The sequence below is a fragment of the Aquarana catesbeiana genome, linkage group LG06, assembly GCF_042186555.1.
Source record: "Aquarana catesbeiana isolate 2022-GZ linkage group LG06, ASM4218655v1, whole genome shotgun sequence".
NCBI classification, from domain to species: domain Eukaryota; kingdom Metazoa; phylum Chordata; class Amphibia; order Anura; family Ranidae; genus Aquarana; species Aquarana catesbeiana.
This window is the reverse complement of record NC_133329.1, coordinates 20,301,259-20,327,976: the sequence shown is the minus strand read 5'-3', so window position 1 is coordinate 20,327,976 and position 26,718 is coordinate 20,301,259. Positions and strand designations below refer to the sequence as shown.

At 43.6% G+C, this 26,718-nt stretch overlaps 1 protein-coding gene across 1 annotated transcript in view; it reads right to left on the bottom strand.

The window, feature by feature from the left end:
* Positions 1-26,718, bottom strand: part of LOC141148215 (uncharacterized) — a 268,920-nt gene that overhangs the window by 26,461 nt on the left and 215,741 nt on the right. Inside the window, exons 20-21 of the mRNA XM_073635453.1 lie at positions 23,362-23,583; positions 20,062-20,127 (exon numbers count right to left, since the gene is read on the bottom strand). Of these exons, the coding sequence (XP_073491554.1) occupies positions 20,062-20,127; positions 23,362-23,583 (288 nt within the window). The remainder of the gene's footprint in view (positions 1-20,061; positions 20,128-23,361; positions 23,584-26,718) is intronic.

Here is a 26,718-nt window from a genome sequence, read left to right as displayed (position 1 = left end):
TGGAGGTCTGCCAGCCGAGCACTGGCATTATATGACCAGCGGAAATGCACACAGACTTTCCTGGCCTGCCTCAGGACATCCTGTAAGCCCGGGTACCTGCCCAAGAACCGTTGCACCACCAGGTTAAGGACGTGAGCCAAACAGGGCACATGGGTCAGTTGTCCCTGTCGGAGGGCGGAGAGGAGGTTGGTGCCATTGTCGCAAACCACCATTCCTGACTTAAGTTGGCGTGGCATCAACCACCTCTGAACCTGCCCCTGCAGAGCTGACAGAACCTCTGCCCCAGTGTGGCTCCTGTCCCCCAAGCACACCAGCTCAAGCACCGCATGGCATCTTTTAGCCTGTGTATAGCCCCTTGAACGGCTACTGAGCACCGCTGGTTCTGAGGACAAAGCACAGGAAGAGTCCATGGAGGAAGAAGAAGAGGAGGGGGTGGAGGAGAGAGGTGTGTCACAATCATTAGTAGTGGCATTTTCGAGGCGTGGTGGCGGAACAACGTCCAACACTACTGCACCTTGTCCTGCATCCTTCCCAGCTGCCAGCAGAGTGACCCAATGCACCGTGCAACTTAGGTAACGTCCCTGTCCATGCTAGGCTGCACCATGAGTCAGCGGTAATATGCACCTTATCGCTGACTTTCCTGTCCAGCGAGGCCAAGACATTGCCTTCCACATGCTGGTAGAGAGCCGGAATCGCCTTCTGTGAGAAAAAGTGGCGTTTGGGTACCTGCCACTGAGGAAACGCACATTCCACAAACTCACGGAAGGGGGCAGAGTCTACCAACTGAAAAGGTAGCAGTTGAAGTGCTAGCAATTTTGTCAAGCTAGCATTCAACTGCTGGGCATGTAGATGGCTGGGAGCGAACTTCTTTCGGCGGTGCAGTAGCTGGGGCAGGGAAATTTGCCTGGTACAATCTGACGTCGGTGTACCAAAAGCAGATTGCCCACAAGTACTTGGCTGTGACACAACTAATTCTACACCTTCATTCCTCTCAGTGCAGGTCTCAGAAAGGACTGAAGGTATAGTGGAGTTGGAGATCTCAGCTAATGAGGAGGAAGGAGAGGTCCTCTTTGTTCTTTGGTGTGGGTCTTTTAGATACGCTTGCCAATGAACTGCATGGCAGGTCATATGTCTGGTCAAGCATGTGGTGCCCAAGCAGGAGATGTTTTGGCCACGCGAGATAAGCTTGAGACATATGTTGCAAATAGCAGCGGTGCGATCTGATGCACTCGTCTCAAAAAAGGCCCACACCAAAGAATTTTTTGAATAACGCGCAGAGACAGCAGCGCCCTGCAAATGCGGAGCTTTGGGGTGTGATGCAGTCAGTGTGCTGCCCTTAGGCTGGCCCCTGGAGGGCATCCTGCCTCGTTGGTGATGTGCCTCCTCCTCCTCCTCTCTCCTATCAGGCACCCATGTGGAATCAGTGACCTCATCATCCCCTCCCTCCTCATCACTGGAACAAACCTGGCAGTATGCTGCAGCAGGGGGAGCATGACTGCCAGATTGCTGTCCTTCTTGGGCACCCCCTCTGTCTGTGCTCACGTTACTGCCTTCATCTAGCTCAGTATCATCATCAGAGCCTTCTAAACGCTGGGCATCCTCCTGGAGCATGTACCCAACACTGTGGTCAAACAGTTTGAGGGACTCCTCAGGAGGACATGGTGGGGCTAGGGAAGGAGTCACTGATGCCATTGAGCCGAGGGAAGAGGCCGTGTTGGCAGCTGCTTTGCCAGACAAAGTACCCTGAGCATGGGTGAGAGAGGATGAGAAGGATGAGGACAGCTTGGTCATCCATTCGACCAAGTCTTCCGCATGTTGCGGCTCAACACGGCCAGCTGCAGAAAAAAAGGCCAAGCGTGTCCCACAGCCACGTGCTGATGAGGATGCACCGTCTCCACGACCAGCACTGTTGCCTCTAGACACAGAGCCTGCTTGCCCTCTTTTATTGGCTTGTGACTGTCTGCCTCTCCTTGTTGGCCTTCCAGACATACTAATGGCCTGTAGCTGCACTAAGCTAGGATATATATATATTTATATATATATATATATACTGATACTGCTAGCAAAATCAACTGCCTGCCTATAGTATGAGAACACCACCAACCTTCTACAGGTAGCTTTAGCTGAACACTGTGCGCAGAGCTTGCAAAAAACTAACTTGTAGCTTATTTAGCTGCCTGCGGTAGGGAAAGGATCAGGAAAACACCACCAACCTTCTACAGGTAGCTTTAGCTGAACACTGCGCAGAGCTCGCAAAAAACGAACTTGTAGCTTATTTAGCTGCCTGCGGTAGTGATAGGATCAGGAAAACACCACCAACCTTCTACAGGTAGCTTTAGCTGAACACTGTGCAGAGGTGGCACTACACTAACTTGTAGTTTTAGCTGAACACTATGAGGAGGACGCACTACACTAACTTGTAGCTTATTTAGCTGCCTGCGGTAGTAATAGGATCAGGAAAACACCACCAACCTTCTACAGTTAGCTTTAGCTGAACACTGTGCAGAGGTCGCACTACACTAACTTGTAGTTTTAGCTGAACACTGTTCAGAGGTCGCACTACACTAACTTGTAGTTTCAGCTGAACACTATGAGGAGGACGCACTACACTAACTTGTAGCTTTAGCTGAACACTGTGAGGAGGACGCACTATCCTAACTTGTAGCTTTAGCTGAACACTGTGCACTACACTAACTTGTAGCTTTAGCTGAACACTGTGCAGAGGCCACACTAAACTAACTTGTAGCTTTAACTGAACACTGTGAGGAGGACGCATTACAAAATAGTAAATAGTAAATAGTCTAGCTGCCTGACGGTGGTACTAATAGGATCAAAAGAACACCAGCAGGGGTGTGGCCTGACGCAGCATGGAGTAGGACGCTGGTAACCAGAGCTCCGTCCATTACTCCTGATATATATTAATCCTGGACTCGTTGTATGTCCCCGCTGGCTGGATCACCTACCTGGGACTCTGGAGATACCCTGAGCTTCATTCTGGATAGTTTGGCTGCACGGAGGCCTGAATGGAGCGGCGATCTCCCGCGCGGTGGCCGCAACTAAGCGAGCCCGCGGCTTCGGCCTACAACTGGAGGCCGCAGCCATCTTGGTCCTCCAGTAATCCAGCTCTGCCCTGCAGAATCCATAGAATTTAAGGTACCTGGCTGCTGGACAATTCTCCCGGGGAGCAGGGCAACACTACCCCTCATTACTACAGCCCATCTTGCCAGCAGAGACCAGACTGGGCGAGGTGGAAGATGCAATCCCACCCTTACAAACTTCTTCAGACCGTGTGCAAAGGCAGATACAGCAACTCCTTATAAAGCAAGATGACATGGAGAACAGGCTGAGAAGATGTAATATACTGATAGGCCTGCCGGAGGGATCTGAGGGCAAGGACACTACCACCTTTCTGGAACAACTACTGATCACTACTTATGGGAGAGAAGTCTTTTCCCCTATGTTTGCGGTAGAGCGGGCGCATCGCATGCCAGCAAGACCCCCTCCACAGGGAGCTTCACCTCACACGTTTATAGCTAAACTCCTTAACTATAAGGATCGGGACACTGTTTTAAGGATGGCAAGGGAAAAAGGCAATATTCCAATTGGAAATGTTAAAGTAGCCATTTTCCCAGATTTCTCGGCAGAAGTCCAGCGTCGTCGTCAGAGCTTTATGGAGGCCAAACGCAAGCTAAGAAATTTACAATACAAGTACTCCATGCTCTTTCCAGCCCGTCTTAGGGTGGAACATGAGGGTCGTGCGGTCTTCTTCGAGGATCCAGAGGAGGTGATCTCTTGGTTGGAACGAAGAGCCAATCCTCAACAAGCTGATTGATTAAGTCCCATTGATAATGTAGATATGACCAGGAACTGTTCCTAACCAGCGCAAGTTCTATGCACAAATCCTGTTTACCCATAGTACAAGAGTCAAAATACCCTCCGGGGCTCTGGAGAGAGAAAAACAGTCCTACAATAAACATGCATCGTGCAGCGAGGCTTTTCCCCCACACAGTTCTGGGAAGCAGCACCATGCTCATTGGAACATTATCCGATACTTAGAGATTCCGGTTAAACGGACACAAGAGGATCGAGAGACCATACTTCACTTTTTGCAAGTGATATGGCTGACATTACTTACTCTATTTAATGTCCGGAGTTTGAACCAACTGTTCTACATTCCATTGTTCACTAAGATGCTAGAATACTTCCCAGATAACAACCACTTAAGGGATGATTCCCGCACAAGTTTGGGTCAGTGTAGGGCAGGGAGGGGGTGGGGGTTCAAATGTTTTTGGTTCGTTTAAATTTGAATGTGCATACGCATTATAGGGAAAAGGTAACGTTACATGTGCCCAATCTATTGATGTGTACATTTGTGTCGCGTGACAAGTGCTTGAGACAGCTATGTCTGAAAATTAAAAATCTCTGTGCCTTGTGTGGAAGGAGCAAACTGTTACATATAAATGGTTTATTAATGTTTAAAAAGTCTTACATATGGCATCTTTAAAATTTCTTACATGGAATGTGAGGGGCCCGCGCGAGAAATTTAAGCGCGCGGCAGTCTTCACATTCCTGAAGAAGCAACATGCGGACATAGTGGTACTTGTGGAAACTCATATTGAGGGAAGCGTTCAGATGGCGCTTTGCAGGCCTTGAGTTAGATGGGCGTATCACTCTACCCACACATCCCATTCCAGGGGAGTTTCTGTATTAATAGCTAAGTCCGAACATTTTGAATTGGGTGAGCTAATTACTGACCCACAGGGCCGCTATGTATTTATTCACGCCAAAGTATATGGAGAACCTCTGCTCATAATGGCCTTTTATATACCACCTCCATTTAATGTGTCCATAGTTAAGGAGGGTATATCATTCATGACCCACCATCCAAATGTAGCAGCGGTTTGGCTAGGAGACTTCAATGTCACTTTAAATCCGAACCTAGACAGGCTACAGCTAACATCAACGGCTCCTAGTGCCCCCACTGAAACTAAATACTCTAAACTTGTCTCCACCTTCCATTTAATAGATATGTGGTGCTATAAGTTCCCACAGACTAGGTCATACTCATGTTTCTCGCCCTCTCATGGTTCCATGTCCCGTATAGATTTTATACTTATCTCCCGTAGGTTGACTCCTAGGTTGTTGGAGGCAATGTTTTGCCCTAGAATACTGTCGGACCATAGTCCTTATTGGATTACATTAACCACTTGCTGACCGCCGCACGACTATATACGTCGGCAGAATGGCACGGGCAGGCAAAAGGACGTACAGGTACGTCCTTGCCTGCCCGCGGGTGGGGGGTCCGATCGGACCCCCCCCCCGGTGCCAGCGGCGGTCGGATCGAGGTCAGGGTCGATCGAAGGTGAGGGGGAGGCCACTCATTCGTGGCTCCCCCCTCGCGATCGCTCCTGGCCAATGATGTGCTTCCTCGGCTTCTGTGAATGTAAACAGAAGTGGAGGAAGTGATGTCATCTCTCCTCGAGACGGTCTTTTCGTCCGGCGCCGAGGAGAGAAGACATCCAAGTAAGTGCACCAACACTACACATACAGTAGAACACGCAGGCACACTTGTCACCCCCCTGTCACCCCCCAGTCACCCCCCGATCACCCCCCTGTACCCCCACACATACTGACACCAATAGCAGGTTTTTTTTTTTTCTGATTATTGCATTGGTGTCAGTTTGTGTCAGTTATAAGTGTTAGGGCAGTTAGGTTACCCCCCTTTAGGTCTAGGGTACCCCCCTTAGGTCCAGGGTACCCCCCTAACCCCCCCTAATAAAGTTTTAACCCCGTGATCACCCCCCGTCGCCAGTGTCACTAAGCGATCGTTTTTCTGATCGCTGTATTAGTGACACAGGTGACGCTAGTTAGGGAGGTAAGTATATAGGTTCGCTGTCAGTGTTTTATAGCGACAGGGACCCCCATATACTACCTTCTAAAGGTTTTAACCCCTTGATTGCCCCCTAGTTAACCCTTTCACCAGTGATCACCATATAATTGTTACGGGTGACGCTGGTTAGTTGGTTTGTTTTTTGTAGTTCATTATAGTTTATTACAGTTTATTATAGTTTTAGGGCACCCGCCGTTTATTACCTTATAAAGGTTTAACCCCCTAATTGCCCGGTGGTGATATAAGTTAAGTTTTTAGGGTCAGATAAGGTCTGCGTCGCCCCAGGCAGCGTCAGGTTAGCGCCAGTACCGCTAACACCCACGCACGCAGCATACACCTCCCTTAGTGCTATAGTATCTGAGCGGATCGATATCTGATCCGATCAGATCTATACTCCTCAGCAGTTTAGGGTCCCCCAAAAAAACGCAGTGTTAGCGGGATCAGCCCAGATACCTGCTAGCACCTGCGTTTTGCTCCTCGGCCCAGCCCAGCCCAGCCCACCCAAGTGCAGTATCGATCGATAACTGTCACAAAACACTAAGCACACATAACTGCAGCGTTCGCAGAGTCAGGCCTGATCCCTGCGATCGCTAACAGTTTTTTGGTAGCGTTTTGAATCAGTCGCTAACAGTCAGGAGCTTTTTTGCCTGTGAGTCTCACTAGTGTACCCCTAAATTTAGAGGCCAAAATGGCAAATCGAAGGTACACTGGTGAAGAGGCCTACACGTTTCTGAGTATGACAGATAGTGAAGAGGAAGTCACTCATCTGTCAAGTTCAGGCTCAGAATTCGATCCTGTAGAGGACAGCGGCTCCATGACAGATAGCTCTGACGACGGAGTTGTGGTCCCTGCTAGGGTCAGGCGTACCAGACCCCGAACTTCTTCTTCTGTCCTTGAAGTGCAAGAACCGCAGGTCCCTCGTATGGAGCAGAGCAGTACTAGTGCCGCTACTCCTTCTGGTGAACTGGCAAGCACCAGCGGCCTAGTACACCCTGGTCGTACATCCAGCACTGCAGTATCACGTGGTGATGTGGCGAGTCCCATAAGTGCAGTTCAAGCTGGTGAGGTGGCAAGCACTAGTAGGGTCCCGCTGCCACCAAGAAGACAAAGACAGGCCTGTCGTGCCCATAGTGCCCTTCCTGCTGCATTGGCCAATCCGAATTGGGTACCCACCACTTCTGCAGCACCCGTATTGCCCCCATTCACTGGCCAACCCGGAATTCAGGTGGAAACAGTTGATTTTATGCCACTGGATTTTTATTCACTGTTTTTCACCGAAGATCTCTATAGATCTATTGTGGACCAAAGCAATTTGTACGCTGGTCAACACATCGCCACTATTCCCCAGTCCTCCCTTGCCAGAGATTGGAGACCAATTACGGTCTCCGAATTTAAGGTCTTTCTGGGCCTTTCCCTCAACATGGGCATAACCAAAAAGAGTGAGTTGCGGTCATATTGGTCCACTGACCCAATTCACCATATGCCCGTGTTCTCTGCCTCCATGACCAGGGCACGATACGAGCAGATTTTGCGGTTCATGCACTTCAACGACAATGAACTCTGTCGTCCTCGTGGAGACCCTGAATACGATCGGCTCTACAAAATTCGGCCCCTCGTAAACCACTTCAACCAACGTTTTGCAGACTTGTTTACTCCCCATCAAGTTGTCTGCGTTGATGAGTCCCTGATTAAATTTTCTGGCCGCTTGTCATTCAAACAGTACCTTCCCAGCAAGCGTGCCAGATACGGGGTCAAGATGTATAAGCTCTGTGACAGGGCCACAGGCTATACATGTAGATTTATGGTTTACGAGGGCAAAGATAGTCACGTAGAGCCGACAAACTGCCCTGACTACATAGGAAGCGCTGGCAAGATAGTGTGGGACTTGGTGTCACCCTTATTCGGAAAGGGGTACCACTTGTACGTGGACAATTATTACACGAGCGTGCCACTTTTTAGTCACCTTTTTGATCATCAAATTGGAGCATGTGGCACCGTGCGACCTAATCGCCGGGGCTTTCCTCAGCGGCTTGTAGATTCCCGTCTTAGGCTGGGGGAGAGAGCCTGCTTGCAGTGTAATAATTTGCTCGCTATGAAGTGGAGGGACAATAAGAATGTTTTCGTTCTTACCTCCCTTCATGCAGACACGACGACCCAAATTATTACGGCGACTGGTGTTGTGGAGAAACCCCTCTGTGTCCACGAATATAACCAAAATATGGGAGGGGTGGACCTCAACGACCAGTTGTTGGCGCCGTACCTAATTGCCCGTAAGGCCAGACGCTGGTACAAAAAAGTGTCTGTATACTTATTTCAATTGGCTTTGCTGAACGCTCATGTGCTATACAGAGCTTCAGGACGGACTGGATCCTTCCTTAAATTCCAGGAAGAGATCGTCAGAGCCCTTCTGTTTCCAGACGGTGCTCCACCTCACCTTCCCCAACCAAATGCAGTAGGCCGGCTGCATGAGAGGCATTTTCCTTATGCCATCCCGAGTACCCCTACCCAACAAGCCCCCCAAAGAAAATGTCGTGTCTGCAGAAAGCGCGGATTTAGGCGTGACACCCGGTATTATTGTCCCTCCTGTCCTGGCAATCCTGGTCTTTGCATTGGTGAATGTTTTGAACGCTACCATACACTAGTTGAGTTTTAGCATAGGGTACAGCACTGCACAGACTAGGACACACTTTCACAGGGTCTCCCAAGATGCCATCGCATTTTGAGAGACCCAAACCTGGAACCGTTACAGTTTTAAAAGTTACAGTTATAAAAAAAAAAATGTAAAAAAAAAAAAAAAAAAAGTAAAAAAAAAATAAAATACACAAAAAAAATATAAAATAAAAAAACCAAAAATAGTTGTCGTTTTTATTGTTCTCTCTCTCTCTATTTTCTCTCTATTGTTCTTCTCTTTTTTACTGTATTCTATTCTGCAATGTTTTATTGTTATGTTTTATCATGTTTGCTTTTCAGGTATGTAATTTTTTTATAGTTTAATGTGTTTTAACCATTTTTTTGTTTTCAGGTACGCCATTCAGCTGCAGCGCGGATTTATTTATCTTGACAGCAACAGCGTTTGCTCCCACGATACATAAAGCCGTGACTCCAGCGCTGTCGGAGGTGATTTCACCACCACAGTTACATACTTCAGCATATATGCCGAAGCGTGGGGGCAGCAGTGGGTGGAGGAGCGATTTGCTCCTGCCTTTTGTGGGAGGATGCCCCCATGCTTCGGCATATATATATTTTAGGTAGGCACAGGTTGCGTTAAATGTTTTATTTTTTACTATGTTTTTTTTTTTTTTGTATTTGCTTTGCAGGTATGGTAAGTATTACTGTTATACTGTAATGTTACTTTGTTTTTTGTTAACCATCATTTGCTTAGCAGGTACGCCATTCAGTTGCAGCGCGGATTTATTTATCTTGACAGCAACAGCGTTTGCTCCCACGATACATAAAGCCGTGACTCCAGCGTTGTCGGAGGTGATTTCACCACCACAGTTACATACTTCAGCATATATGCCAAAGCGTGGGGGCAGCAGTGGGTGGAGGAGCGATTTGCTCCTGCCTTTTGTGGGAGGATGCCCCCATGCTTCGGCATATATATATTTTAGGTAGGCACAGGTTGCGTTAAATGTTTTATTTTTTACTATGTTTTTTTTTTTTGTATTTGCTTTGCAGGTATGGTAAGTATTACTGTTATACTGTAATGTTACTTTGTTTTTTGTTAACCATCATTTGCTTAGCAGGTACGCCATTCAGTTGCAGCGCGGATTTATTTATCTTGACAGCAACAGAGTTTGCTCCCACGATACATAAAGCCGTGACTCCAGCGCTGTCGGAGGTGATTTCACCACCACAGTTACATACTTCAGCATATATGCCGAAGCGTGGGGGCAGCAGTGGGTGGAGGAGCGATTTGCTCCTGCCTTTTGCGGGAGGATGCCCCCATGCTTCGGCATATATAAAACGGTGCATGTATGCCCATCATTAGAAGTGGGTGGATGAAGGGAGGTATTCTAATGGTGGGCATACCCACCGATCAAGATCTTTTTTTCGTTCAGCCCACAGGCTGCATGAAAAAAAAGTTTACAATGTATGCCCAACAAGGACCAGCAATGTACTGGTATGTTGCTGGACTTTGAGTGGTTATACCAGAATGATGCCTGCAGGTTTAGGTATCATCTTGGTATCATTCTTTTCAGCCAGCGGTCGGCTTTCATGTAAAAGCAATCCTAGCAGCTAATTAGCCTCTAGACTGCTTTTACAAGCAGTGGGAGGGAATGCCCCCCCCCACCGTCTTCCATGTTTTTCTCTGGCTCTCCTGTCCCAACAGGGAACCTGAGAATGCAGCCGGTGATTCAGCCAGCTGACCATAGAGCTGATCAGACACCAGAATGGCTCCAAACATCTCTATGGCCTAAGAAACCGGAAGCTACGAGCATTTCATGACTTAGATTTCGCCGGATGTAAACAGCGCCATTGGGAAATTGGGAAAGCATTTTATCACACCAATCTTGGTGTGGTCAGATGCTTTGAGGGCAGAGGAGAGATCTAGGGTCTAATAGACCCCAATTTTTTCAAAAAAGAGTACCTATCACTACCTATTGCTATCATAGGGGATATTTACATTCCCTGAGATAACAATAAAAATGATTAAAAAAAAAAAAAAATGAAAGGAACAGTTTAAAAATAAGATAAAAAAGCAAAAAAATAATAAGGAAAAAAAAAAAAAAAAAAAAAAAAGCACCCCTGTCCCCCCCTGCTCTTGCACAAAGGCGAACGCAAGCGTCGGTCTGGCGTCAAATGTAAACAGCAATTGCACCATGCATGTGAGGTATCACCGCGAAGGTCAGATCGAGGGCAGTAATTTTAGCAGTAGACCTCCTCTGTAAATCTAAAGTGGTAACCTGTAAAGGCTTTTAAAGACTTTTAAAAATGTGTTTAGTTTGTCGCCACTGCACGTTTGTGCGCAATTTTAAAGCATGTCATGTTTGGTATCCATGTACTCGGCCTAAGATCATCTTTTTTATTTCATCAAACATTTGGGCAATATAGTGTGTTTTAGTGCATTAAAATGTTAAAAAGTGTGTTTTTTCCCCAAAAAATGCGTTTGAAAAATCGCTGCGCAAATACTGTGTGAAAAAAAAAAAATGAAACACCCACCATTTTAATCTGTAGGGCATTTGCTTTAAAAAAATATATAATGTTTGGGGGTTCAAAGTAATTTTCTTGCAAAAAAAAATAATTTTTTCATGTAAACAAAAAGTGTCAGAAAGGGCTTTGTCTTCAAGTGGTTAGAAGAGTGGGTGATGTGTGACATAAGCTTCTAAATGTTGTGCATAAAATGCCAGGATAGTTCAAAACCCCCCCAAATGACCCCATTTTGGAAAGTAGACACCCCAAGCTATTTGCTGAGAGGCATGTCGAGTCCATGGAATATTTTATATTGTGACACAAGTTGCGGGAAAAAGACAAATTTTTTTTTTTTTTTGCACAAAGTTGTCACTAAATGATATATTGCTCAAACATGCCATGGGAATATGTGAAATTACACCCCAAAATACATTCTGTTGCTTCTCCTGAATATGGGGATACCCCATGTGTGAGACTTTTTGGGAGCCTAGCCGCGTACGGGACCCCGAAAACCAAGCACCGCCTTCAGGCTTTCTAAGGGCGTAAATTTTTGATTTCACTCTTCACTGCCTATCACAGTTTCGGAGGCCATGGAATGCCCAGATGGCATAAACCCCCCCAAATGACCCCATTTTGGAAAATAGACACCCAAAGCTATTTGCTGAGAGGTATAGTGAGTATTTTGCAGACCTCACTTTTTGTCACAAACTTTTGAAAATTGAAAAAAGAAAAAAAAAAATATGTTTTTCTTGTCTTTCTTCATTTTAAAAAACAAATGAGAGCTGCAAAATACTCGCCATGCCTCTCAGCAAATAGCTTGGGGTGTCTACTTTCCAAAATGGGGTCATTTTGGGGGGTTTTGTGCTATCTTGGCATTTTATGGCCTTCGAAACTGTGATGGGTAGTGAGGAGTGAAATCAAAAATTAACGCCCTTAGAAATCCTGAAGGCGGTGATTGGATTTCGGGGCCCCGTATGAAGCTAGGCTCCCAAAAAGTGCCACTCATGTGGTATCCCCATACTCAGGAGAAGCAGCAGAATGTATTTTGGGGTGTAATTCCACATATGCCCATGGCCTGTGTGAGCAATATATCATTTAGTGACAACTTTGTGCAAAAAAAAAAAAAAAAAATTGTCACTTTCCCGCAACTTGTGTCAAAATATAAAATATTCCATGGACTCAACATGCCTCTCAGCAAATAGCTTGGGGTGTCTCCTTTCCAAAATGGGGTCATTTGGGGGGGGGTTTGTGCCATCTTGGCATTTTATGGCCTTCAAAACTGTGATAGGTAGTGAGGAGTGAAATCAAAAATTTATGCCCTTAGAAATCCTGAAGGCGGTGCTTGGTTTTCGGGGCCCCGTACGCGGCTAGGCTCCCAAAAAGTCCCACACATGTGGTATCCCCGTACTCAGGAGAAGCAGCAGAATGTATTTTGGGGTGTAATTCCACATATGCCCATGGCATGTTTGAGCAATATATCATTTAGTGACAACTTTGTGCAAAAAAAAAAAAAAAAATTGTCACTTTCCCGCAACTTGTGTCAAAATATAAAATATTCCATGGACTCAACATGCCTCTCAGCAAATAGCTTGGGGTGTCTATTTTCCAAAATGGGGTCATTTGGGGGGGTTTTGTGCCATCTTGGCATTTTATGGCCTTCAAAACTATGATAGGTAGTAAGGAGTGAAATCAAAAATGTATGCCCTTAGAAATCCTGAAGGCGGTGCTTGGTTTTCGGGGCCCCGTACGCGGGTTGGCTCCCAAAAAGTCCCACACATGTGGTATCCCCGTACTCAGGAGAAGCAGCTAAATGTATTTTGGGGTGCAATTCCATATATGCCCATGGCCTGTGTGAGCAATATATCATTTAGTGACAACTTTGTGCAAAAAAAAAAAAAATTTGTCACATTCCCGCAACTTGTGTCAAAAAATAAACTATTCCATGGACTCAACATGCCTCTCAGCAAATAGCTTGGGGTGTCTACTTTCCAAAATGGGGTCATTTGGGGGGGGGGGGTTGTGCCATCTTGGCATTTTATGGCCTTCAAAACTGTGATAGGTAGTGAGGAGTGAAATCAAAAATTTATGCCCTTTGAAATCCTGAAGGCGGTGCTTGGTTTTCGGGGCCCCGTACGCCGCTAGGCTCCCAAAAAGTCCCACACATGTGGTATCCCCATACTCAGGAGAAGCAGCTGAATGTATTTTGGGGTGCAATTCCACATATGCCCATGGCTTGTGTGAGCAATATATCATTTAGTGACAACTTTTTGTAATTTTTTTTTTTTTTATTTATTTTTTATTTTTTTGTCATTATTCAATCACTTGGGACAAAAAAAATAAATATTCAATGAGTTCAACATGCCTCTCAGCAATTTCCTTGGGGTGTCTACTTTCCAAAATGGGGTCATTTGGGGGGGGTTTGTACTGCCCTGCCATTTTAGCACCTCATGAAATGACATAGGCAGTCATAAACTAAAAGCTGTGTAAATTCCAGAAAATGTACCCTAGTTTGTAGACGCTATAACTTTTGCGCAAACCAATAAATATACGCTTATTGACATTTTTTTTACCAAAGACATGTGGCCGAATACATTTTGGCCTAAATGTATGACTAAAATTGAGTTTATTGGATTTTTTTTATAACAAAAAGTAGAAAATATCATTTTTTTTCAAAATTTTCGGTCTTTTTCCGTTTATAGCGCAAAAAATAAAAACAGCAGAGGTGATCAAATACCATCAAAAGAAAGCTCTATTTGTGGGAAGAAAAGGACGCAAATTTCGCGCAATTAGCAGTTAAAGCAACGCAGTGCCAAATTGTAAAAAGTGCTCTGGTCAGGAAGGGGGTAAATCCTTCCGGGGCTGAAGTGGTTAAGTATTCCAGTGGCAAAGCCGCCATGGACATGGCGTTTAAACCCATTCTGGCTATCTCTTCTACCAGAGGATGGTGAGCTTATAGATAAATGGAAAAGGTACTTTCTGGAAAATGATGAGTCAGCATCGCCATCCGCAGTTTGGGGCTCTTTTAAGTTATTTGCTAGACATACATTGATATTAATACAATTAAGATGGACTCTTCTGGTGCCCTCGGTAAGGCGCTGGAGGACTTGTCCTCTGCGGAAAGAGTGTACGCCAACACCCCGACATTAGTTAACGCAGACCAGCTCAAATTACAGACTAGAGTGGTTACCCAGTTACAGTACCAGAAAGCCAAACAAAAAATATTCTTCTCCAAACAGAAAATGTTTGAACATGGGGAAAAGGCAGGAAAGTTACTGGCATACTTGGTACATAGCGAAGATAGACCTCCGGTGGTTATCACGCTACAGGGTCCCGGGGGACAAAAAATTACAGACCCACCTACAGTAACTTCAATGTTCAGGGACTTCTTCGCTGACTTATACACAACGACAGCCCCCACTGAGACCCACCTCATGTCTCTTTTTCTTGAAAAGGTAACTTTTCCACAGTTAACAGAAAAACAGATTGGAAGCACCGCTCACAGCAGACGAAATATCAATTGCCATGGCTAGCTTTGCTAGGTCCAAGTCCCCCGGTTCGGATGGACTTCCAATAGAGTTCTATTCCCAATTCAGTGAACTTCTAACCCCTAAACTATTAAAGTTGTATAATCATCTATTTGAGACTGGATCTTTACCCCCATCTATGACAGAGGCCACAAAGATTTGGGATTCCCAGAGTCTTATCGCCCAATATCACTCCTACAGGTTGATATCAAAATACTTGCCAAAGTACTATCCATCAGACTCAATCAAGTAATATTAACATTAATACACGCAGACCAGACTGGTTTTATGCCTGGACGAAACACATAGTTTAACCTTCGAAAACTATACATTAACCTACAAGCTACACATGAGGAAGTCGGTTCAAGGGTTGTTGTTACCTTAGACACAGCGAAAGCCTTCAACTCGGTAGAGTGGAGGTATCTCTGGAAATGTTTAGAGAGCTACGGATTTGGGCCAAAAATTATTAAATGGGTCCAACTCCTATACCAGGCACCCAGGGCCAGAGTGGTAGCTAATGGATGGTCATCTAGGTTATTCGATCTCAGCAGAGGCACAAGACAGGGCTGCCCCCTATCCCCATTACTTTATGCCCTTGCGGCTGAACCTTTGGCAATATCCATTAGAACAAACCCAGAAATAAAGGACTTGAAATGGGTTCCCTGACTGAAAAAATTAGCATGTATGCAGATGATACGCTATTATACCTGGCAGACTCGGGCCCATCATTATGCAATGCACTCCACACGATAGAACAATTTGGAATATTTTCAGGTCTGAAAATTAATTGGAAAAAATCTCAAATTTTACCAATAGACAGCTTCCCTCCCCCAGAATCCCAAACCAGGCTCCCACTCCAGAGAGTAGATGTCATTAAATATTTAGGGATTCAAATAACCAGATCCCCTATGGACTATTTATCCCTAAATATAGCTCCTCTTATCTCCTTAGTTAAAAATAAAATACGGGTATGGTCCAAATTACCATTAGGTGTATGGGGCCGTATAAATTTAATCAAAATGATTCTACTACCCAAAATACTCTATGTTTTATGGCACACCCCAGTTTATTTACCCTTGAAGCATTTTAAATCTCCCTTTTAAAGACATTTGTGTGGGGAAACAATAGGCACAAATTAGCATGGCAAGCCCTCAAAAATCTGACTGATCTAGGTGGCACTGCTCTACCTGACTTTAACCTATACTACATCGCAGCACAACTATCGCAGCTTTTCCATCTAGACAAAACTGACATTGAGAGGTTTCTCACACTCCTATGCCCGAAGTGGGCGCAATACACCAAATACCCGATATATGCAATAGTGTCAGACATGGAAGGGAAGGAACTAGGAGACAGCAGACACACCATGCTATACCATTACAGGAAAATATGGAATTTAGCGACTTCTAAACTTGACATTTCAAAAGTTAATGATTACACGCCGTTATGGCATAACAAAAATCTCCAGGAGCTCAATAAAATACATTTATATGGTCCATACAGGGAATATTTTACCTACATCATATATTAAAAGATGGACAGCTTAAAACCTTTGACATACTTAAAGAAGAATTTACAATCCAGGACCAGATGTTCTTCAGATTCTTACAAATTAGACATGCACTACAATCACAATTCCCTGACTATTATCCCAATCTTCCACCCAATTTACTTATCGCTATAATTGAGAGCACAGACTCTCATAAATTGATTTCAGCTTTTTATAACTTACCGTATATACTCGAGTATAAGTCGTTCCGAGTATAAGTCGAGGCCCTAATTTACCACAAAAAAATGGGAAAAACTTATTGACCCGAGTATAAGACGAGGGTGAGAAATGCACAGCTACTGTAAGTGGAAAAGAGGGTCAACAATGCCCATTTGCAGCCTCACTGTGCCCATTTGCATGCCTCACTTTGCCCATTTTCCGCCATAGGTCCCCCGAACTTCAAACTCGGTAGTTAAGGGTTCCTAGATGCCCCCTAGCTGCAGCCAAAATTCGGGGTCTCTGAACCCAAAGTGTCCCGAAATGACATTGCTACAGATGGACACAGTTGACCGACTTTGGGGCCCCGTATCTCAGGGCCACTTAGTGCTAGGAACCCCAAATTTGGTGTGCAAACCCAGTGGAACTAGAACAATAAAATATGCAAAGCTGGGAGTTCTAGAATCAAGTGGCCCCGAGATACAGGACCCCAAAATCGGTTCAGAAAATGTCAAGCACTTTTCTGCAGCAGAGAATGACATTTTCCGAACCGATTTTGGGGCCCCGTATCTCAGGGCCACTTAGTGCTAGGAACTCCAGCTTTGGATATGTTATGGTACTAGGTCCACTGGGTTTGCACACCAAATTTGGGGTTTCTAACACCAAGTGACTCTGAGATACGGGGCCCCAAAGTCGGTTTGGAAAATGAAATTTTTTGCTGTAGAAAAGTGCTTGACTCGAGTATAAGTCGAGGGGGGCACTTTCAGCACAAAAAAAGGTGCTGAAAAATTCGACTTATACTCGAGTATATACGGTACTTCTAACCCCTGTAGCTACTAAGATAGCATATGGCCTTCAACCAAGATGGGAGAGGGAGGTGGGACCAATGGAGGACGAGGAATGGGGGGAGGCATTGGAGGCATGTAAAGCTGTATCTCCAAACTTTCAGATCGCTTGACGCAACTCTACATTCTTCACAGGGCATATCTCACACCCCTCAGAGTGGCAAGATACAAGCATACACAAACCACCACTTGTCAGATGTGTGGGAGAGAGACAGGTACCTTTTTCCATCTAATCTGGACATGCCCCAAGATAAAAGGCTTTTGAGAACAAATTGTGGCATTTCTGCATGATACAATGGGTTCACCTCTGACCCTAGACCCTAAACAGTGCCTCTTGGGTATAGTTCCAGACACAACTGACAAATATACTAAAACTTTTTTACATGAAACAATTTTAGCAGCAAAAAAAGTTATTGCCAAAAAATGGATGAGACAGGAGTCTCCTAAAATAGTGGAATGGAAGGTGGAGATAAATAATACATTACCATACAAGAAATGTATATATATTAATAGAGGTTGCCCAGCAAAATACAACAAGATATGGGATAGATGGCTACAGGAATCTTCTACCTGTGTATAGCATAATCACATGAGCACAGACTGATAAATAGATATGAGTATAGATGGACAGTCTATAAAAACCAAATATATACACCTGAGATGCTGTTACACGTCAGATATGTTTGTACTTAACGTTATATATTTTTAATTCAAATGATAACAATTGTAATACTGTTACAGCGTTAATATGATAACGTAAACATTTTATGTATGCACCGATTATTCAATAAAACTTTGTTTGATATAAAAAAAAAAGAACACCAGCAATTTTCTTCAGGTAGCTGTAAATACTGTAACAAGACAAGCCTGCCTGTCAGTAGGAAGATAACAGGAATGGATCTAGCTAAACTGAATACAGTGTATATATATATATACATGTCAGTGGAAATGAGAATCATGAGGTCAAAGGAACTGCCTGAAGAGCTCAGAGACAGAATTGTGGCAAGGCACAGATCTGGCCAAGTTTACAAAAAAAATTCTGCTGCACTTAAGGTTCCTAAGAGCACAGTGGCCTCCATAATCCTTAAATGGAAGACGTTTGGGATGACCGTGGATTATGGAGGCACAGTGGCCTCAATAATCCTTAAATGGAAGACGTTTGGGATGACCGGAACCCTTCCTAGAGCTGGCCGTCCGGCCAAACTGAGCTCGGGGGAGAAGAGCCTTGGTGAGAGTGCTAAAGAAGAACCCAAAGATCACTGTGGCAGAGCTCCAGAGATGCAGTCGGGAGATGAGAGAAAGTTGTAGAAAGTCAACCATCACTGCAGCCCTCCACCAGTCGGGGCTTTATGGCAGAGTGGCCCGACGGAAGCCTCTCCTCAGTGCAAGACACATGAAAGCCTGCATGGAGTTTGCTAAAAAACACCTGAAGGACTCCAAGATGGTGAGAAATAAGATTCTCCGGACTGATAAAACTAAGATAGAACTTTTTGGCCCTAATTCTAAGCGGTATGTGTGGAGAAAACCAGGCACTACTCATCACCTGTCCAATACAGTCCCAACCGTGAAGCATGGTGGTGGCAGCATCATGCTGTGGGGGTGTTTTTCAGCTGCAGGGACAGGACGACTGGTTGCAATTGAGGGAAAGATGAATGCGGCCAAGTACAGGGATATCCTGGATGAAAATCTTCTCCAGAGTGCTCAGGACCTCAGACTGGGCCGAAGGTTTACCTTCGGCCCGCAGCTAAAACACAGCTAAAATAACGAAGGAGTGGCTTCACAACAGCTCCGTGACTTTTCTTGAATGGCCCAGCCAGAGCCCTGACTTAAACCCAATTGAGCATCTCTGGAGAGACCTAAAAAATGACTGTCCACTAACGTTTACCATCCAAGCTGACAGAACTGGAGAGGATCTACAAGGAGGAATTGCAGAGGATCCCCAAATCCAGGTGTGAAAAACATGTTGCATCTTTCCCAAAAGGATTCATGGCTGTATTAGATCAAAAGGGGGCTTCTACTAAATACTGAGCAAAGGGTCTGAATTCTTAGGACCATGTGATATTTCAGTTTTTTCTTTTTAATAAATCTGCAAAAATGTCAACAATTCTGTGTTTTTCTGTCAATATGGGGTGCTGTGTGTACATTAATGAGGAAAAAAATGAACTTGAATGATTTTAGCAAATGGCTACAATATAACAAAGAGTGAAAAATGTAAGGGGGTCTGAATACTTTCCATCCCCCCTGTATATTCTATGAGGCATAATGGGTCTTTTGAAGGGGTCATTTTTTCCCAAAAGTTTTTGTAAAATGTGGAAAAAAAAATTAAAACATATATTTTTATTTTATTTTTTTTACACAAAGTTGGCAATTCATAAGATATTTAGTGTTTAGACCCCCTGATATCTCACCAAAGCCCCCCAACGTGGCTCCTAAAAAAACAGTATAACATAATAAAAAATATAAATTGTAAAATAAATATAGTAAAGAAAAATAACAAAAATAAAAAACGACTGACACCAGTGGTAGAACGACAAGGATCACAAAGATCATACTTGCGACTGGGCCCTGGCGTTCTGCTATCAGGGGAAGGGCCAAGATGGCATGAAAGGGTCCAATGCAGGACTGTAATAAAAGACCCAACAATGTGAGTAAAGAGCCTTGGGATCAGTGGGAAGGGCCCCTGAGCTCGAAAGGCTGGGGGTCGGGGAGCCCTTCATGGTTTCTTACACTGGGGCCCTGAAGGTTCTAGTTACGCCTCTGCCACCCATATTTTCCTCCCTTGGGGGAAATCAGAAATCATGGTATTCATAGTCATAACTGTACATTTATATAGAGAAAACATTATAATCCAAAGAAATATAAGGTGGTAAATGTTATTTCTCTTTGTTGTGTGAATTTGTTGTAGACACAATCCCCTCACCTCTGTGATGATAGGAGGGGACATGCAATGTGACTGGAACTTACCTTCAGGTGTTTTATCTTTCTTAGGTGTCCCATCAGTAGTCACAATATCATCATTTCCAGGAGCACCTGATAAAGATAAGAAGGAACTGTGTGTGATACAAATAACATTACTGTAACCATTACCATATGATATTCACATTACTATCAATGTGAAATAGCAAACAGACCTAAAATATGAATAATAGGATTAATAAATGGGTTAATGATTTTCCAGTTCAGCTCACATCTGGTTGTCTGGGTAGGTTTGGGGTTTTTGTGTGGTCAGTCAATGTCAATGTCTTAAAATCCCTATCTAAGGGAGTGAAGTCTGGTCCAGAAGTCCCAGAGATCCGGAAATCAGCAGATGACATCTGTGTCCCCAGGCTGTGGTCATACAAGAGACAGCATCTTTTGCCAGACCATACAAAGCTTGTAGTTTTAACATCAAATGCATTACTTTGCATTTTTGAGTATTTTTAAAAGTATTTTTTGTTCATAAATTTCGGGCCAAAATTGTTACTGCTACATATCTTTGGTAAAAATAACACAAATTAGTGGATATTATTTAGTCTGCGTAAAAGTTCCAAAGTCTACAAGCTTTGATGCCAATCATTATAAATTGATCACACCTGACGTACCGACAGCCTATCTCATTTTTTGAGGCCCTGAAATGTCAGGAAAGTACAAATACCCCCCAAGTGACCCCTTTTTGGAAAGTAGACAGTCCAAGGTATTTAGTAAGAGGTATGTTGAGTTTTTTTATCTTTTATACACAAAATTGTCATAATAACAAGTTATATATCACACACAGTATGTGCATACTTCCAATTACACCCCAAAATACATTTAGATATTCCTTCTAAGTATGGCAATACCACATGTGTGAGACTTTTACACAACCTGGCCACATACAGAGGCCCAACATACAGGGAGCACCATCAGGCGTTCTAGGAGCATAAATTATACATCTAATTTCCTGATGACCTATCACATTTTTGAACGTCCTGGAGCACCAGGACAGTGAAATTACCCACAAAATGACCCCATTTTGGAAAGCAAACACCCCAACATGTATTCTATGAGGCATAATGAGTCTTTTGAAGGGGTCATTTTTTCCAAAAGTTTTTGTAAATTGTGGAAAGAAAATAATTATTATTATTTTTTTTTTTTTTTACACAAAGTTGTCAATTCATAAGATATTTAGTGTTTAGACCCCCTGATATCTCACCAAAGCCCCCCAACGTGGCTCCTAAAAAAACAGTATAACATAATAAAAAAATATAAATTGTAAAAAAAATAAATAAATATGGTAAAGAAAAATAACAAAAATAAAAAACGACTGACACCAGTGGTAGAACGAGAAGGATCACAAAGATCATACTTGCGACTGGGCCCTGGCGTTCTGACATCAGGGGAAGGACCAAGATGGCATGGAAGGGTCCTGCTGCAGGACTGTAATAAAAGACCCAAAAATGTGAGTAAAGAGCCCCGGGATCAGTGGGAAGGGCCCCCGAGCTCGAAAGACTGGGAGTGGGGGAGCCCTTCATGGTTACTGTTTCTTTTTCCCAAAAAAAACATGTTCGAAAAATTGCTGCGCAAATACCGTGCGAGATAAAAAGTTTCAACAACCACCATTATATTCTCTACGGTCTTTGCTAAAAAAATATATAATATAATATTTGGGGAGTTCTATGTAATTTTCTACCAAAAAATGATGAATTTTACAAGTAGGAGAGAAATATCAGAATTGGCCTGGGTAGCAACTGGTTAATTGGGCTCACCTGGCAATCTAATTATCACAGGTGTCTGAGATTGTTTTCAGTGATCAAAAGAGCCCTGAGACACAATGCCATTCATGAGTTAAACTGAAATACAAAATATTTCATCTTTGTGACACTGAAATAGAATTTGCATAATAACTTGGAACAGGGTGTAGTTCCAGCAGAGGGTGACATCACTTCCCCGTGGTGTTGGAGAGAACAGATGGAATGTAGGATGAATGTAAACTGCATTATTACATTATTGGTAATATTTTATAGAACTTTTATTAACCACTTCCCGACCAGCTCACGTACATTTACGGCAGCAGGTTGGCTCCCCTAATCACCGTAGCTGTACGTTGGCTCTTTTAGGATCCATAGCAGGCACGCACGTGGTAGTGGGCGTGATTTCCGCCGGCCACCCGTGATCGCGGGCACAAGAGCCAGAATGGGGATTTGTGTGTATGTAAACACACAAATCCCCATTCTGACAGGGGAGGAGAAACAGATTGTCTGTTCCTAGTAATTAGGAACCGCGATATGTCTCCTCCACCAGTCAGTACCATCCCCCCACAGTTAGAAATACACAGTGAGGGAACACACATTTAACCCCTTAATCGCTCCCTAGTGTTAACCCCTTCCCTACCAGTGACATTTACACAGTAATCAGTGCATTTTTATAGCTCTGACCGCTGTATAAATGACAATGGTCCCAAAAATGTGTCAAAAGTGTCCGATCTGTCCGCCTCAATGTCGCAGTCCTGATAAAAATCGCAGATCGCCGCCATTACTAGTAAAAATACATTTTAAAAAATGCCATTAATCTATACCATAGTTTGTAGACGGTATAACTTTTGTGTGAACCAATCAATATACGCTTATTGCGATTTTTTTTACCAAAAATATGTAAAAGAATATATATTGGCCTACACTGAGGAAGAAATTTGTTTTTGAAAAAAAAAAAGTTGGGGATATTTTTTATAGCAAAAAAGTAAAAAAAATATTGTTTTCTTTTCAAAATTGTTGCTCTTTTTTTGTTTATAACGCAAAAAATAAAAACCGCAGAGGCAGTTTTGTTTGGGTGCAACGTCGCACGACCGCGTAATTGTCAGCTAAAGCGACGCAGTGCCGAATTGCAAAAAAATGGCCTTGTCATTAAGGGGGCAAATCTTTTGGGGCTGAAGTGGTTAAAGTGGTTGTTATGCCATTCTGACCACTGGTTTCTAATCCTGTGTGCCCCTGTGCACAAGCTTTATAGAAAAAAAATGCTATTTATACTGATTTCAGAGCTCCTCTCAGCACTCATGTGAGCGGCCGCCTCTCCCCTCTCTCCATCTGACAGCTGCAGCGGGAGGGCTGGAGAATTCCCCGCTGACGTCAGTCGGGAGGGGAGGAGGAGAGGAGGAGAGAAGCGGCTGGTCACGTGAGCGCCACTTGTGCACTTTTTGCTAGTGAACATGTAAAACATACTAGAATTTCTACTTTGAAAAACTGTATAAACAACCAAATAAAATGAATATATCATCCATTAAACTAAAGTCATATAAGACTGAAATGTTACCTTCTATAGGTCCGGCTTTCTCAGCCTGTGGTTGCGGAGGTTTATTGATGTTCAGAAGAGATAATAATAAGGTTCTATACTCTGATGACTTTTCCTGAGGACTAAATAAAAAGAGATTGTGGTACAAATCTTTTATGTCAGGATGACTTTCCAATATCTGCGTCTTCTTCTGATCACTGCTGTCCTCCACATCATCCATTACTATGATCACATTATCCTTCCCTGCAGACACACAAAGTATTCATAATAAGAGTTACATTCTTCCTCCTCTATGTACAGATCATCATCATTGTTTATTACAGTCACATTCTTCTTGATAATACAATTGTCATTCATTTACTTCCATTAGTGGCAATGTTAATGGAACATCTATGGTAGCATCCAAGTGTCTGTAGTCAGTGGAGTGCACAAAAGAGAAAGTCATAGGGAGGGACTATAAGGCAGTTTTAGAGTTAACCTCTTCTTGACCAACGTCAAAACAAACCTCAAAGTGATACTAAAGGTTTGATTAAAAAAAAAATAAATGCACACATACATATATACCGTATACAGTAAAACCTTGGTTTGCGAGCATAATTCATTCCAGAAACATGCTTGTAATCCAAAGCACTTGTGTATCAAAGCATTTTTTTACAGAGTATAAAAGAGAAAAGAGGCACCTCTAAGTGTAGCAATAAGTTGCTAAATGTTGTACCTTCGTTAAATGTAACCATATTGCTACACATAGAGGCTCCTCTATTCTTTTTTATACTCAGTTGTGACATGACTCTACTCTTATATCAAGACATCGCTTGTATATCAAGGCAACATTTATTAAAACATCTTGCTTGTCTTGCAAAACACTCTCAAACCAAGTTACTCTCAAACCAAGGTTTTACTGTATACTCGAGTATAGGCCGACCCGATTATAAGCCGAGGCACCTAATTTTACCACAAAAAACTTTGAAAACTTGTTGACTCGAGTATAAGACGAGGGTGAGAAATGTACAGCTACTGTAAGTGGAAAAGAGGGTCAACAATGTCCATTTGCAGCCTCACTGTGCCCATTTGCAGCCATAGGTCCCCTGAACTTCAAACTCGGTAGTTAAGGGTTCCTAGATGCCCCCTAGCTGCAACCAAAATTTGGGGTCTCTGGACCCAAAGGGTCCCGAAATGACATTGCTGCAGATGGACACAGTTGACCGATTTTGGGGCCCCGTATCTTGGAGCCACTTGGTGTTAGGAACCCCAAATTTGGTGTGCAAACCCAGTGGAACTAGCACTACAACATATCCAAAGCTAGTGTTGCTAGCACCACGTGGCCTCGAGATACGGGGCCCCAAATTCGGTTCGGAAAATGTAATTCTCTGCTGCAGGAAAGTGCTTGAATTGAGTATAAGCTGAGGGGGGCATTTTCAGCACAAAAAAAATCTAAATATGGTATATAAAATTGTATTTATGCCATTCTCATGACACACAAACAAAAAAAACTACAAAATACATTTTCCTACTCCTGTTAATAGCAGCAAAACCGCATGTGTGTGTGTGTGTGATTTGTTCTTTGTACTCATAGTAAGGACAAAAAACAATAATACAAATCTTGTTTTTTGGTTTTCTTTGGTGTGGTCCTATCTACAGTACACACTAAAGCCTCATACACACGATCAGACTTTCTGTGGACAAAGCGTAGGACCTTTGTTCGAAGGGCGTTAGCCAGGAACTTGTCTTGCATACAAACGGCAAAGAATTGTCGACCAACAAACACGAACGTAGTTACGTACTACGTAGTTATTCAGCTCTTTAGCGCCACCCTTTGGGCACCTTCTGCTAATGTTGTGTTATGGTGAGCATTGCTTCTGAGCATGAGTGTTTCTGTACTTTGAAGTTTTGTTCGATGGACTTGTGTACACACGCTCAGAAAATCCGACAACAGACTGTTGTTCGCGAAAAATTTGAAAGCCTTCCATCCAACATTTGTCTGTGGAAAATCCGATAACAATTGTCCCATGGAGCGTTCAAACGGTTGGATTTTCCACCAACAGCCTGTCAACACACAATATCCGTCGGAAAATCCGATCGTGTATATGAGGCTTTACACTTGCTAATAAAGTGTGTAATAAACATTTAAAATGTGGCTTAAATTTTAAGCAGATTATCAATTTTTTTTTGGGGGGGCTGATATGGTTGTACAGTAATTTGTATTATTCAGTATAAAAGGACTTGCCAAAAACAAAATGTAAATAATCTAAATAACTGACTGAAAGTGTGAAATAAAATAAATATGACTTTTTGTACAGATTGTGCAAAAGGGGGCGCACCATCTGAGCCCACTTTCTTGGGACGGCGGCCACCCAGCCCTGGTTAATAGTAATGATGCAGGTTAGATATATAGGTTTGGAGTGTTTAGGTTATGGTGTGTACTGTCTCTTTAAATATATGCATTAGTTTTTTTAGGTGGTCCAATTGGAATCCAGGGAATTTTCTGGAAGTCCCTGGGGAAGTGATGAAAGGGGCTGCTGAGGGTCTCTACTTCCTCTTGCAGCGGCTGGAGAAGAAGCTGGAGAAGAAGCTCCCTCCCTCCCTCCCTGTCCCGGTATATTTTATGTGGTTGGGTCACCTCGGAATCCGGGGGGGACATATATCTTTGTTAAGTAAAGGTTGAGTAGCTCGTGTTCTGAAAACTGGGCAAAGGTTTGCTGTACATTTTATTTCATCTGAATATTTGAGTTAATATGTTTATCTGTATGAATATTTTAAACCAATAAAATTACCGTGGCCAATTTTTGCCAAAATATTGTGTGTGTGTTTTACTAAGGTACATGGTTGTATCCGGGGAACTAAGGTAATGGGCAAGGTGTGGCCTGCTGTCCCAAAGTGCCATACAACAAAATGAGCCATTTCTGCATAGTTCTGCATGACTTAGGGGAGGAAGGGGTTATCAGGTTAATGTGAGAAGGGCAGAGCACACACAGGCTGAATGTTGGGAGACAACGGCTGGTAAAAAAAAATGACAATTGGCCGTGTGTATATTGGTCTGTCGGACGAGCATGCTGGAAAATCAGCCGCCAACCGATTCCTGAACAGCAATCTCCGCTGCCAACGGCTGAGAGCGCTGATCAGAGTGTTCTGGCGGGGGATCCCCCTGTCAGAACACAACAGCTCGGGGGGAGATCACTGAATTAACCTTGCATGGTTAGTACAGCGGCTCCAGCTGAATAAAGACAAATAGTGTGTACCAGGCTTAACTGGCCTTTGAATTCCTATGTACTGTATAATGCAGGGCTTTTTTTCTCAGAAAATAGGTGCAGGAACTCAACCACGACCCCCTAAAAACCCCCTCCCCCACACACACTTTCCAAACCCCATCAAATAATGGGT